A 15,879-nucleotide genomic window follows, 5' to 3' on the forward strand; every position below is an offset into this window, starting at 1 on the left:
TAGATCCCTAAGCATTTTTAAGTATGTTGAGTTATCCAAGAAACACATCGTGAAAGCCCAGAACTATCAGGATTGTCAAACTTGGTGCACCAACATACCAATCATACTTGTGGCTGCCACTATTAAGTAGCATTAATGATGGGCCTGCATACATCATAGGGGGAGGGAACCAGTCTAAGATCTCTCATAACAAGTGTGAGTTTCTTAAAGAAATATTTTTTATAAACCTTAGAGCATTCAAAATAGGACAGGTCCAAAGCTTAAGCTGTTTGGGATGATTTCTTCAGACACACATGATACCAGCCTAAATAGAGGAGGGGAAAATAAAAATTAAAAGTAAATTTGTAGTATTGTTCTTAGAGCATAGGCTGTATTGAAGGGCCATGAAAACATGTCGTGTAATTGTATGGTGATCCAATTTGACACTTATTTTAACATGTCAACAATGCTTTCTCCTGCCATTTCTTAGGTAAATAATCCATTCCTATATATTAATCTGAATCATACACGAATATCAATTATCCAATTTTAACAATTGATATAGAAAATAACCTTACAATACTTGAAATCTTAATTTTTTTTATTCTTGAATAAAATTCAGAAAACATGTATTATTTCAGACCTTAAATGAATTTAATAAATGAAAATTCATTCAAAAAACATTAGTTTTTTTATTTAGAATTAACCACATGGAGATTCAGCCCTTTTTTGAAGAGAAAACAACAAAAAGGGAAAGACCAGCACACCCCTAACATAAAGGTTTGCAGATCATATCAATGTAGAGCCGGATCATCCTAGACGAGGACAATAGACAGGACGTGACAAAGATCATACCGTCTTATGTCTCAATATTTGGAGGTTCATCCAAAAAGTCATGTCCAGGAGTTTGTCCCATATTACCACATTTCGTCCACGTCAAGTCTCGGCCCAAATCGTCCCATCTGAGTTTTACTCCTCCCATCTGAGTTTTACTCGTCCCGTCCCACATTTGGGGCGAAACAAATAGGTCATGAAAATAATCCCCTCTTGCTCGCTACCTCTCCCCCTCGAATCTTATTCTCCCTCTCGGTGCGACGGTGCCTCTCTAAATAATCTGGATGTGTGAATGGTGTACATAAAGATACTCGATGTAGCCATGCAGGTATACTGTATACATGAAAATCTAGTCCAAGTTTTCTTCTTCACCCTCCGTCCTAGGAAGAGCATTGAGCTACTTCAATCAATCGTCATAACCTGTGAGTTCTTTTTTTTCTTTTTTGAGCATGATTAGAATTCTTCTGCTGGGTATTTTGTTGTTTGATTCTGGCTCTATTGTGTTAATTTTGTACGTCATGCAGAATTATCTGAATTTTTTGTCTCCGTTGCATCTTTGACCTATATTAAGTGCAAGACTATTATTTTGGTACTATGGGCCTGCTAAATGTAGGAACTTTACCAGCTCCTCAAGTCTATAATTTTGATTCTTTTTCTTTATTGCTACCATGCCAATGTTAACAATGAAGATCGCCTTGTATCCCCCAGTATCCATTACTTTTCATATTAGATGTCAAATTTTATAAATGAGAAGATATTAGTTCCTTTTAGCTAAAGCTACTCACATATCATTGAGTAATGTCCTCTTAGATAATTCTTGACATAACATAGTGATCGAATTATGTCTCACTATGGATGCTAATTATTTTTACTTGATTCATGATTTCATATTTGATTTGATATCTTTCACTCTATTAAGTAGGCAGTAAGCTCAGATTATACTGATGTCATTGACTTGATTCAGATTCTAACAATCTTATTCTTGACATGTGGTTCCAAAATTATGCCTACGTAGAGTTTTTTTAAAAATATACTGGATACATTTTAAAATATAAATTTTAAAACATTTAACCCATCTCTCCACCCCTCTCACTTGCCCCTCTCTCTCTTAACACATCTCTCACTCCCTCCCCATTTTTTCCCCTCTCTCACTCCCTCTCCCTCACTTTCTCTTCACCCATCTCTTACTCCCTCCCACAGTTGCACTCCACCCCTATCTCACTCCCCCTCTCTCCATCCCTCTCACTTCCCTCGCTTTCTCTTAACACATCTCTTACTGCCCCACTTTCTGATGTAGCCCAGAAGCCCACTTTCTGAGGCCCATTTGCAACTTGTGGCCCAAGAAGGAGATTCTTCTAGAACTGACAGGATCTGTAGAAAGTTTCCTAGAGCCCTTCAAAATCCTTTGACATATTTTTCTCTAACAAGATATTCTAACAGGATTTCCTCTGACAGGATCTTCTGACAGGATTTTCTCTAACAACATTTTCTCTGATAGGATCTTCTGACAGAATCCTTTAACCAATTCTTCTTCTTCCAGGATCTCTGCTCTAACTTGTCAGAGCTGCATATCTTCTGTTTTGTCCCATCAAGATCTTCTTGAGCCACACAAATATCTCCTGACAGCTTCTATATGCCCTAGAATCTGTAGGATATCTCTGCTCAGGCTTGTCAGGCTGCTTATCCTATGTTTTAGTTTGTTAGAATTGTTTTTTTCTATGTTTTGACTTGTCATTTCATGGGTACATTCATTATGGACGACCCTGAACTTATTGTGGCCTATATAAGGCCCCCATGTACCCCTGAATGAATATTATTGAAATTTATTGTCTTGTTGAAACTGTTGTTTCTCCCTTGTGAGTGTTCTCTTTGCTAGAGAGTGTTTAGCTGCTTGTGGATTCAAGCAAACCCCTTGTGGATCTCAAGGGTTGGAGAAGCTAGTTCTGTGGATTTAGGACTTGGCTCCTTCTAGTAGTGCAAGGCTTTTGGATTCAAGTCCTGTTCCTACACCGTTCATGTACTAAGGCTGCGCCATTTCTTTTCACCCCTCTCTAACTCCCTCTCCCTCTCTTTCTATTCACCCATCTCATACTCCCTTGCTCTCCACCCCTCTCTCCCCCCCTTCTCTCCACCCCTCTCACTTCCCCCTCTCTCTCTCTTAACACATCTCTCACTCCTCCCTCTCTTTTCACCCCTCTCTCACTCTCTCTCCCCGCTCTACTCTTAACCCATTTCTTACTCCCTTTCTCTCCACCCCTCTCTCACCCCCCTTCTTTTTCTCTCCACCCCTCTCACTTCCCTTTCTCTCTTTCTTAACACATCTCTCACTCCTCCCTCTCTCACTCCTTATCCCTCTCATTCTCTTCACCCATCTCTTACTTCTTCACTATCCACCCCTCTCTCACTCCCTCTCCCTCTCTTTCTCTTCACCCATCTCTTACTCCCTCGCTCTCCACCCTTATCTCACTCTCCCCTCTCCTTATGAAGACAAATTATTTATTTTTTTATCTTTTAATGTAATGAATAATATAGAGGGCTTCAACTACAGAATTTTATTTGGCATATCTTTTTATTTTATTCCTCTTTGTCCACTGAGACATTTCTAGTTTTTGGCATTTATGATTCATAATCATTATTTAGTATTAATTTTCCAATGCCTGCTCCTTTCATGGTGACAAAAATAAAGTGATGGAGTTTACATCGGGTACCATCCCAAATTTGACTGCTAGGCCTATCCCAAAAGTATCTGCTGAATATCTTAGGATAGAGGTTGATGAGAACGTCTCGTCTCAAAGCAGAAGATGCAATCAGTCCAAAATTTTAGATCAATTTATTGAAATTGGTCCGAACGAGTACTAGTGTAAGCTTTTTCAAGCGCAAAACCCCACACACAGGGTCATCATCAAGCAAAATAAACATAAGAGTACAAACGTGTTTTGGAGACATCTGGAGAAAGCCCATTGTAAATTGTATGATCACATTAGGGGAGTTCGGATGAAGCAGATAACAATTCTCCATTTTGGCTTGCACTCCAACAAGTTGTATCTACGTGGTGTCACCATGGAGAAATCTAAGGAGGAATTTGTTTGGTTTATCTACGATAATGACCTGCCTTGGAGACTTGTCAAGAAGAAGTCCTTCCAAAGAGTATGGTCCTATGGGACATAAGTGGTGGGAAAGGTCCCAGGTCTGGGTGTCTGGATGTATACAGAATTGGTGGGCATTTTTACTGATACCCATAGTGTCTCTCTCACAATAGATGCTTGGACATCCCGAAATAAAATCGCCTTATTAGGTGTCACTGCCCATTGGGTTGGCACTGATTGGAATCTCTATAAGCTACTTCTTGGTCTCCAAAAATCAAAAGATCATATAGAAGTACAAACCCGACAAGGGTCCTCATACAAATATGGCATCGAGTTAAAGCTTTGTGCTATTACTATCTAACAACAAAATGATGGTGGCTGCAATTATGTCTTCACTGAAGACCGTGAATCCTCAATTTATTATGGAAAACCAGATACCATGTGTTGTCCACATCCTCAACCTCGTAGTCTAGTCCGGATTGAAGATTATTCATAATCCAAAAGCCCCAAGGAGCAGTACACTACACGTACAAGATTTTTGCACAAACACATTGCAAGACACCAATCAACCATCTGAATCACCCATGGATGATATTACATCATCTAAACCTGCACCTTTGGGAGCAATTAATGATTGCGTGAGAGCCTTTGTTCATGCCATTCAGGGCTCCACACAACAAATGGAGAAATATGTTGACCTTTGCAAAATGTTTGAACTTCCAAAATCAAACAAAATAAAGGTTCATTGCCCAACGCATTGGAACTCCACACTTGACGTGTTAGAGGGTGCTCTTTCCAAGAGAGAAGTGCTCGATAATATTGCTCTATGGTTCATCTTCACATCAAAGAAGGACTACGACATTTGTCAAAATGACTGAGCCATGCTTGATGAATATGTGGGCATCGTCAGTCCATTGTGGGACGCTTCTTAATATTTTTGTTCAACAAAGAAATTGATGGAGATATATGTGGCTGGTAAGCCAGTCACACATTTCATAGCTCATTCCATGCTCATTAATAAACTTTATTCATTATAGTGCACGTGTGATGTTTATAATGAAGTCCATGAATACATGATCAGACTTTGTGAATTATGATATGATCATAATAATGATATCACTAGTCTTTTTAGCATGTGTTCTGAATATTCATATTTAAAGGATACTCAAGAAGGAAATTAAAGTATCTGAATAGAATCACTCTATTAGTCTCCCTCATATGATGAGTACGATCGCTCTCGTAGCCATAACTTTAGTGAAAAGAGTTCACTTAATTGATCTGTAAGAATCCTTGAATTATATTATACCAAACTGTTAATTAGGTTGATCCGCATCACAATTATGTATGTCGTAATTAGATCTGAGACACCAAAGAAGTCTTGTGGATGGATAGTTGTACTTTGACTATGGCCAATGTGTCCCTAATCATGGGATTCTAAATAGTCTTAGTTTCGGTGCATCAAGAAGTTCACGAAGACGATTGAGTGGTCAAGATGTGATCATCCACCTTCGGTATAAGATGGGACAGCTGAAGGAAGATGATGCACCGAAGTCCTTGAGCAAGGTAGTGAGATATCAAGAGAAGAGTTCTCCAGTGATTTCTGAATGCATCAATATTAACTTAGATGATCAATTAGGGCTTGACAGTTGACCACATTCAAAGTCATCCAAGGAGCGTCAATTGGATGAGGGATTATACGTACATGGTAACTGATGACGAACATGTTCCATGTGTGAGTCGATACACTCTCCTTTGTATCTTCTAGAACACGAGGTGTAGCTTGTCACCCCACATGTTGAAAACTCAACCTATTGATTGGGTTAAATCAATGTGACATTAATTAATCTATGTGATGATATAGTTAATTAATTTATAAGACCAATAAAGGTTATTGGGCCACTAGAGTCATTAAATAGATAGATACATGGACCTAGAGGGTCACATGCAAATGGTCTTTTGGACATCGGAAGATGTACTTAAGTTTTGGGGGTTTTATGAAAAATATCCACTTAGTATAAATAGGGGAAGGCTCTGAATGAAATTCACCCAAGTGAGAGTTGTTCACGGGCCTTTCCCCTTCTTCTCCCTTCTCTCCACATCCCCTCTCCGCGTCTGATGCGATCGGGACGACGTAACAATGATGCAATCGGGAAGTGAGAAAGAACGGGGCTCCTTAATGAGAAGGAAAAGATTTGACGTGGCGAGGATTGCGTGGATACATCTAGAGGCTGCACAATTGAGCAGCTCGACTCTTCTTACTCTGGGATCCAAGAAATCACAAACACGATCTTCCGCTGCGTGGAATCTTCATCTTCATCTAGATCTAGGCCTCTAGAATCCAACAGAAATTACCGATCACTGAAGTTACACCACTAATCATGGAGCTCACAGCTCAACTTGAAGACGCTATGCAGAATTTAGGGGAAGCATTGAAATTAGAGCAGAGGGATGCATTACGGACCGCGTGCAGTTCTCTGCATACTAAGTTGATGTAATACGCAATCTTACTTTGGGCCAATCAAACCTTTGCTACTGTGGCGATATTAGATCATTAACAAAATTAGAGGTAGTGGATCCATCATGCCGCCAGAATGTGCTCTCCTATCTTCGCAACCTCTTGGACTATGCATCAGATCCAAACGCTAGTGACTATCAGTCAAAGCAGAAACAAGTGTTAGAAGGCTAGCGAACACCATATTACGTCTCCTCAAGACGTCAGTTTATGCGATCGAGCCATCTTCATCGACCATGCTCAATGTCCAGACAAGAGCTAGAGAAGTATCTGAAAGTCCCATGTAGTGAGGAGGAAGATACTCCATTGAGTTTGTGGAAGGAGGTCGGCACAGGATACTTTCCAAAGTTGTCCAAAATTGCGCTCTAGTTTCTTTCCTTAAGTGCATCTGATAACATGCATTTTTAGTACCTTCTACGATCATATTTACATATGTATCTGCATTAAATTACTCATGTTTGCATGTTATCAAGCTCAAAATGATTAAATCTATCTTTAAAATGAATTTCTAAATTTTCTCTATCTTTTTGGAATTTTTCCAAACATATATTCTAAAAAATAATAATTTTTGAGATAGAAAATGATTTTTTCTAGAATTTTTTGATATTAAATTTGAAAATATTTGATTTTTTTGAGTCAAAATATATATTTATATGTATTATTTGGGCTTTTATTTTAATTACTATGGATTTTTAAATATTTTATAGCCCTTTTATTTTGCACGCCACGCGTCGCCGTTCGTTGAATCGAACGGTGGCGAATAAGAAGTTATTTTAATGATTGGTGTCAACCAATCATTTCAACATGCAATCATCGCTTTGCAATTCATGAAGCAATGATTGCAGTCAAACTAACGACACCAATATTTCAAATGTGTTTCTGTGCAGGGTGACGTGGCCAAACAAAAAAACAAAAAAGGAAGTCATTTTTTTCGCAATTACTGCTGTGAAGACCTAAGCGAAAGAGGACAAAAATTCCCTTTTCTAGTCCTCTCTTTGGTTTCCAGCAGCAGTGATGTGGCGTGCATGCACATAGTAAAAAAGAATATATTCCATGCGCCTGACGTGGCACGCACTGATGCGCCACCACATAAGCGTGAATCTTCCCTCATCTTTTATTTGTTTATTTCTTGTCTTTCTTCTTCTTTTGTTATTTTGTCTTCTTTCCAGGCGCAGGGGGCACGGAAAACAATAGCCACCGTGCAAAAAATGACAAGCGCACGCGGAATACAAAGCGGCGCGAAATCTGGAGCTCTCTGACTTCTTAATGTGCATGGAAAATGACGATGATGATGAGGAAAGAGAAAATATCAATGGCTAGGATTTCTTCATCTTCAAACGGCCATAACTTTTGATCTACAACTCCGATTTAGCTGAAATTTTCAGAGTTGCTTCATCTCCCTCTCCTCTTTCTATTCATATCCTTTGATCTATAAATAAAGGCATGGATCATTGTAAAATTCATCTTGAAATTGCTTCATAATTTTGTGGGTTGATTGAAAGATAGTGAGTTTTGAGATCCATCAAGAGTGTTCTTCGTTTCCTAAGTATGTGGGAAGAAGCATTGGAGAATAGGAAGAGCTTACTGACACTCGTAAATCACCGTGATCGTGGCAGAACGTAAGGATCTAAGGTATGTGTCTTTGCCTTATGTTGTCTCTTTTCTGTCACTAAAGTTAACATAATTTGGGTTTATAATCATACTTGCACTCTTATTTTACTCTTGTCTTTTCATCCTCCCCATTGTACCATTCCAAATTCTTTCACTATCCTCGTTCATACCATCGTTCATCATCATATCCATCACAATCACTAACTCTTTTCTTTAATTTAATTATAAATTCCGTATTTTTTATCGATATCACTAGCTCACGTCCTCGAATCTTGTTTCCATCGATCCTCTTGTCAATCATCACTAGTATAAGAAAGTAATTCCTCAATCATCATTCCCTGTGGAGATGATCTGTACTCATCATTAACTGCACATTTTTAAGTACGATGAAATATATTTTTATTGAATAATCTCAATCACCAATGGCAAAGTTTAACCCTAAAATTGAGATTATCACCGACGAGTGCAACACTGGAACACCTTTTCTGTCGGCCAAGGCATGATTAGTTATCAAAGATCACACCTTGATTCAAAGCGAGTTGAGATGTTGATGATGTTATGAGCACGGTTATGTCATCTAGACCAATGCTCCTTAGGCTCTGATGATGATGACGACAATGATGACAATTTATGTACCGGTAAGTTATGTTCAATCACTTCAATTCTTTTGCATAATTATATTTTCTATTAAGAATAATGTCTACTCCATCTAACAGAATAATTAAAGGGAACACCCAAAAGGCACTCTATGGGACATAATGCACATCTTCAGACACATCAAAGGCGAGTTCAAACTGCTATTCAAACTACTGGTTCTATTTACACAACAAGAGACGACTATTGATCGTGCTTTCTTATTTCTTTATAACTTGGTGTAGAAATACGTTTAGAATTTGAGAACTACACATGGCTTAATATCTGTCTTAACATGTATCATGTCTTACTATTTCCATCTATGTTCTCGGCCATCTCACTCTTTATATGCATCCCTTCCATCTCACTCTCATATTTTATTTTTTTCTATATTTTACTTTATTGTCCGTATGCATAAAGTGGAAGCCCAAGTGGTAGTTGCAAAGGCAGCAGTCACAATGACGGAAAGTACAAAGAAATGTGTAAGCAAGGACCGACCATCTCTTCTCTCACTTTCTCTCTATTATCTCTATTCTCTCCCTTCTCTCACTCTCTCTCTTCTTTCCTCTTCTCACTTTGTCTCTATTCTTTCTCTCTTCTCTCACTCTCTCTCTATTATTTCTCTCTTCTCTCACTCTAGCACTTCTTTCCTCATCTCACTTTGTTTCCATTCTTTCCCTCTTCTTTCTCTCTTCTTTCTCTCTTCTCTCACTCTCTCTCTATTCTTTCTCTCTTCTCTCACCCTCTCTTCTTTCTCTCTTCTCACTTTCTGTTTTCTCTCACTCTCTCTCTATTCTCTCTCTTCTCTCACTCTCTCTCTCTATTTTTTCTCTAGTCTTTCTCTCTCTCTCTATGTTTTCTCTATTCTCTCACTCTCTTTCTATACTTTCTCTCTTTTTTCACCCTCTCTTATTTCTCTCTTATCTCACTCTCTCTCTCTATTCTTTCTTATCTCTCTCTCTAGAGTTCCGATTGAGGTTACAGTGAGTGGTGATTGAGCAAAGGGGCTTCTAATTGATTTTGTTTTCATTCAAATTGATTGTTGTTTTTAGTGACTTTTTTGACTGATCTTTTGAATTTCCAATTGAAGTTTTGGGGCCCTTTCAGTTTTTATGGTTGTCTGAAGTGCAAGAATTTTGCTTTGATTTTATTGTTGTAATTGACGACTAATGCTTGACTGGCTTTTTATCCTCTATTAGAACTTTGCCGGTTCTATTTTGGGGATTTTACTGATTTTGTGCAATCAACACTGGGCCGACACTAGAAATTTTATTTAGTACGCCCTTGTGTGGTTTCGATTATGGTTTTGATTTTTTGAGTTCTTGCATGCCAAATAACTTTCATTGGATATCAGAAGAATAATTGAAATGATTCAACTGTCCCTAAGTTAAATTGAAAGCAAGTTCCTTTATTCATTATTCATAATTTTATAAACCACCCATTTTTATTACTTGATGATCAGGGTATATCATAATGAATCAAAAGTTTTTCATGGTTTGGATCGTCTATCAATGGTCAATTTGAAGGAGAGATTTTTCTGGGTCGGTGAAGGAAGTTTTTCTGTTGTTTCTTATAAAGCAAAAGGACTTGTGGAATTGTTGTGTCACTTGCTTGTTCTTGACTGACTTTTGACTCTCCATTTAAACTCAGCGAAGGTATTTTTTTTTTATGCTGTTTCATGATGAGTAAAAGAACTTCAGTTCAAGTTCATTATTGCCAAAATTGGTTGTTCTTGACTTTTTTGTCTCACCATTTGAAGCTTTGGAGCTTTGATTTTGCCGGTTGTTGATAGTCCTGAAGAGGACATAACACTGAAGACCCTGTCAATGCTGAATAACATTTAATGTCCAGGAAAAAAATATTTGGCCTTTACTTTGTCCCACTTGTAATTTTACATTATCCCTGAATCTTCGTAGACAAACTTTATAGCAAATCATACTGCCTATGTTTGAAAGGATTCCTATAACTTTCTAGACCTTCTGCAGCCACATTCATACGTGTTGTAAAATATATTGTTGAAGCATCAAACTTTTATCTAGACATAATTAGATGGAAGAAAAAAAACTTACAGCTTTGTTCGTCCTTCACAAGAGGGGGGATAATTTTCATACCCCACAATTCGATGTAAGTGAAAGTTAATTACCTGGGAAAAATTTTCGAGCAAATTAACAAAAAAAATTCGTCATTACCGTCCCTCATCGCCTCACGGTGGGATGATTTTTTTGTTTCAGGTAGAAAAAACCATCCTGTCTTTTTGTCCCAGGACAATTTCTGTACCATTATTTATCTGACCTCACAAACAAGACGATCTTTTTTTCCAGGGATGAAAAACCATCTCCCTGCGTCCCTGCACTCTACATATCAAAAGGCTTTGACAGGCATAAATGGCTTTAACATAGTACACTTCCAAGCTGTTGATGTATCTACACAATCTGCATCTGCTGAAATATAAATACAATAGAACTTAACAGAAGACAGAAATTTCAACCAACAAACACAGCCCACATATACATTTTTGGTCTCAAACCTCTATTTCTCTACAGCTTCAAACCAGAAGAAGATGGCCTTGGGCGCATAAATGGCTCGAACATGCTGAAGAGTCAAAGTCCCACAAGAGAGAACAGCTTTGGCGCCCCCTTCAATGCGGGTTTGCGCAACTGTGACACGGTCCTCGCCGTGTTTCCTTGACGACGAGGAAGGGCTGGTTTGGGCAGTGCTCACAATTGGGAAGGAGAGAAAATCAAGAGCATTCTCCTCACACTGCAGCACACAATCCTCAATGGTCAGTCGTCCACTCCTGTGTAGGAAGCAGCAGCCCAGCTCGGCCCTAACGGTCAAGTTCACCACCTTGCATGTTGATAGAAACTCAATTGCACTGTCAACATAAAAGCACCAACCAATTATCCAAATCTCAACAATTGTTATAAAAAAGGAAGAAACAAGAACACATTAGGAGAAAAACAGAAATGGGTACCTGTCCGAGCCCCGGGAGCAGGTCAAAATGGTGTCATCAGCAATATCCCCCCCACCCACCTAATAAAAAATGTAGAGATCAAATAGGAAGGGAAATTGTGGAAATAAGGTTCGGTACTACCCATGGATGACTAAGCCAATCCACCCAAGAGGGCAGGTTGGTGGTTGGGTCAACTAAGCCGACACCCGAGCCAACCATCTGACCCAACCACCCGACCCCGACTTGGGACGTGCGGAACCCAATACACAATTTATAGAGTAATAGAAGGGGCCATCTTACGAGACAGAGAGGCTTCCTCACTTGGACGTCGGATGCAGGATGAGAACCACCGGCAGATATCAGAATTGTGTCACCTGGCCTTCAAAAACCAGGATTTTTGGCTATTTTACGAGCTCTTTGTACCATTCTGAAGGAAGAATAGCGGGTGATGCCAACCTGGCAGCAGAGATTGCAGACTCGAGATCAGGGAAGACACCGGGCACCTGGGGGGCTTTACTAGGCCGCTCAACCCGTAACCAATGGCGCGGGTGACAGGCCAGGTGCCGCCATCTTTGGCACACAAGAGCGGTGCTGTACCGATCTGCAAGCATGAGAAATTTGCAAAGAAAACATCAATTGAACAAACAACTAGAGCAGTCCTACTATAAGAGAGCACTGTAAATAATTTAAAAAGACAAATCTTCAAACGCCCATTAGAGATGCAACACAAATTAGTTGCCAAAAGTTTCTGATTACAAAAATTAAAATATCTCCAGCCAACAGTTCTATTTGCTTGAACCCCGTTTACACTCCATGCCCAATTCGCTTGCCAACATAATGTAGGGGTTTTGCAGGAAAGCTTTACTTCATCAACTATGACGAAGGGCTAATGGAAATATTACATGAGAGAGAAAAGACATCGAAGGGAAAGTGGAATTTCATGAATATCGGCAAGATGCTTCTCCTTAAAAACCCTTTATTCAAAAGGCTGAAGCCGGCTCCAACTTCTGATATTACCATAAGTAAAATACTTGACGCCAAACTCACACCCAGTAATCGAAAAAAAGACTCTTCTTCAAAATTAGGGGGACTTTGCCTTCCATTTACTTCTCTAAGGACTTTATAATAAGTATTGATAGACCAGTAGCCAAATTGAGAAAAACTGACATGGAATCAAAGGAATAAACTTAGGCCATAAATCTATTTTGAAGTTTTCTATCAATAGAAATTCAAGACTGATAGGATTCCCTGGGCCCGCACTGGGGCCATTATCCTCTATGTTTCCTTTAAATGTTAAGGGCAGCCGGGCCCATTTCCCTCTATATTTCCTTTAAATAGCCCAGCCCTCCTTCTGTGAGGGCAGACTGGAAGTTGGTTCTTAAGTAATTGTTGGTTTCCCTTCCCTCTCGTCCCTTCTTATATCCACGCTCCATCTCCCTCCAAGATCCCACTTGTGATCGTCTCTGCATCACCGCGTCTCCAGGCAGCTTGTCCTCGGCCGATCCCCAACCTCCTCTGCTCGGCCTCCTCTCCGATCCTCTTCCCGTCTCACCTCTCTACCCCGGGAAATTCTACCTCTCCTCGTCCTCTAACTTCCCTCCGATACTAGATCTTGGTTCGTATCAAAGACCCCCTCCAGAAGACATCCGATCAAGCATCAATCCAAAGCCATAACGTGAAAGCCTTCACTCTCCGAAAATCTGGCCCAACTCCCGTCAAAAACTTGATAGACGAATGAAAACACCAAGTGGACACCCACTGGATCTGCTAGCACCAAAACAGAGAAGGCCAAGCTCTTCTAGATGTTTATATCAAATAAAAAAAATCGAAATTTCAGCTCTCATCCAGTCAATTTTGGAGATAAATAAAAGTCCCAAAAGATCTGCATAAAATAGAATCGGAATAAAAACACATAAATGTGTAAACAACGAGGAAGACCTACCCATATGAAATTCAAATGCCAAAAATTAAGCACAAAATGATGGATGCTAAAAGCATTTTCATCCAATTCGTTGTCAGAAAATTGATGATGGGTCTCGACAATACCTAACAGAGAGCAACAGGGACAGGGCTACTTTCATGCTCAAACGGTCACCACGATTGAGCTCGGAACATTTCTATCAGCAAAGAGTACTTGAAGGCGTCGTTTATTTTGCACAAGCAATTTAAAGTCCACAAATAAATCACCACAGTCCTAAAATCCAATAACCAACTTCAGAGAGAATCAGGTAGATAGATGATGAATATATAACAAATTCTAATGTAATACCTTTTAACAATGCCTTAAACAGATTTTTTCCCAAAGTCCTAGTAGGGTTTTTCGAGGTGGGTTCGACGAGCAAGATTTACTTTAAAAACTATCTCAAATCAACAAATTAAAGATACCCAAGTTGCCTATTAACGGATAAATCAAGAAAAAAAAAGAGATAATCCAAAAAACATCAATCGGTCCACAGCAATTAGGAATCAGAAAAGGACATAACCTGGGATAGGGCTGAGTAGGCTGAAGATGTGCATCAGGCAACCATCGTCGAGGCAATTGATCGGCGCCAGATCGACAGCTACAGAAGTCCCCTTCTTTCTCCTCTTCCACCTTCCTACCGACGACGGAGGAAACGTCGCCATGGCCGTCTCCTCCAAGTCCACCGCCTCCTCCGCCGCTGGAGATTGAGCGGCGACGGTGGCCGCCGCCATTGAAGATTGCAGCGAGCTCGATCTAGGGATTCCTCGCTTCCTCCTCGAGCTCAAAGCAGTTCATACCATGGTTCTGTTCTGACCAACTATATGTAAATCGATATCTATATCCGATACCCGATAAGGCTGTATCGGATATGAATACTGGGTATGTTATGGACCTATTGAAGTAATAGAGAGATATATGAGAGAGTTTATGGTATGGGATATCGATAATTGATATTGTTATGGACCAATTAAAATAATAGAGATAGGTAAGTGAGAGGTTATGGGATCTGAGATACCGCTATGGGTTAATTAAAGTAATAGAGAGAGATATGAGAGAGTTTATGGTATGGGATATAGATAATTGATATTGTTATGGACCAATTAAAATAATAGAGATAGGTAAGTGAGAAGTTATGGGATCTGACATACTGTTATGGTTCAATTAAAGTAGTAGAGAGAGAGTTTATGTTATCGGATATCGATACCAGATATTGATATGGAACAATTGTGGTATTAGAGAAAGATAAGTTCATGATATTAGATATCCGGATATTGTATGGACCATTTAATTCAATAGGGAGAGATACGAGAAAGTTTTATGGTCTCAGATATCAATACTGGGTATTGATACGGTCCAAATGAAGTCATAGAGAGATAAGAGAGTATTTTGATTGCTCCATCAACTATATCTTATTTCTCTCTATTAATTTAATTGGTCCATAACAACATCAGGTATCTGTATCTTGGGATGGTTGAGTGGTGGGGTGCAGATATTCACACCAAGTGTGCATATTTTTTAATATTTAAATAATATTCATAATATAAAATCATACAACACTCAAGAGGAGAGTGAGATGAGCAACAAGAGAAAGAGAGGAAAAGTGAGAGAGAGAGAGAGTGTGTGTGTGTGTTATGAGAAAAAATGAAAAATGAAAAATGAGAGAGAGAGAGAGAGATATGAGAAACACAAAAAAGAGAGGTAAAACGATATAGAGAGAGAGAGACAATATATGAGAAACAAGAGAGATGAACATTGAGATCGAGAGAGGGGTGATGAAATATATGTGGTCGCCAAGCCAATCACACATTTCAGATTTTGTTTATTGTTCATCAATAGAATGTATTCAAATCAAAATTTAGTGAATTTTGATGAGATTATAATAAGGATATCACTAGTATTTTTAGCATGTGTTCTGAATATTCATATTTGAAGGATACTCGAAATAAATTAAAGTATCCAGATAGAATAATGCTATCTAGTCTCACTCATATGATGCCTATGGTTGCTCCCATAGCCATAAGGATACACCAAGGATAGATAGTGGATGCTCTTCAGATAAAAGAGATCTCTGAATTGATCCATATGAATACCATTCAGGTATTATACAAAACTATCAATCAGTTTGATTCACGTCCATGATTGTGTATGTCGTCCTCAAACTTGAGACATGAAAGACGTCTTGTGGATGGATGATTATACTTTGATAATGAACTATGAGTTCCTAGTCATGGAGTTCTAAAAATTCTTAGTTAGAGTGCATCAAGAAGTTCACAAAGAGGATTGAGGGGTCAAGATGGGATTATTCGGC

At 39.0% G+C, this 15,879-nt stretch overlaps 1 protein-coding gene across 1 annotated transcript; it reads right to left on the reverse strand.

Moving 5' to 3' along the window:
* Nucleotides 1-11,032: 11,032 nt before the first annotated feature.
* SKIP5 (SKP1/ASK-interacting protein 5) lies at nt 11,033-14,368 on the reverse strand. The gene is made up of 5 exons (XM_078585939.1): nt 14,092-14,368; nt 12,065-12,209; nt 11,909-11,987; nt 11,630-11,688; nt 11,033-11,530 (listed from the first exon to the last, which is right to left on the reverse strand). Exons 1-5 carry the CDS (start codon nt 14,300-14,302, stop codon nt 11,185-11,187), a joined length of 840 nt encoding a protein of 279 aa, XP_078442065.1. The 5' UTR covers nt 14,303-14,368; the 3' UTR covers nt 11,033-11,184.
* Between the last annotated feature and the right edge of the window lie 1,511 nt (nt 14,369-15,879).

The sequence above is a fragment of the Wolffia australiana genome, chromosome 1 (assembly GCF_029677425.1).
Source record: "Wolffia australiana isolate 7733 chromosome 1, ASM2967742v1".
Lineage (NCBI taxonomy): Eukaryota > Viridiplantae > Streptophyta > Magnoliopsida > Alismatales > Araceae > Wolffia > Wolffia australiana.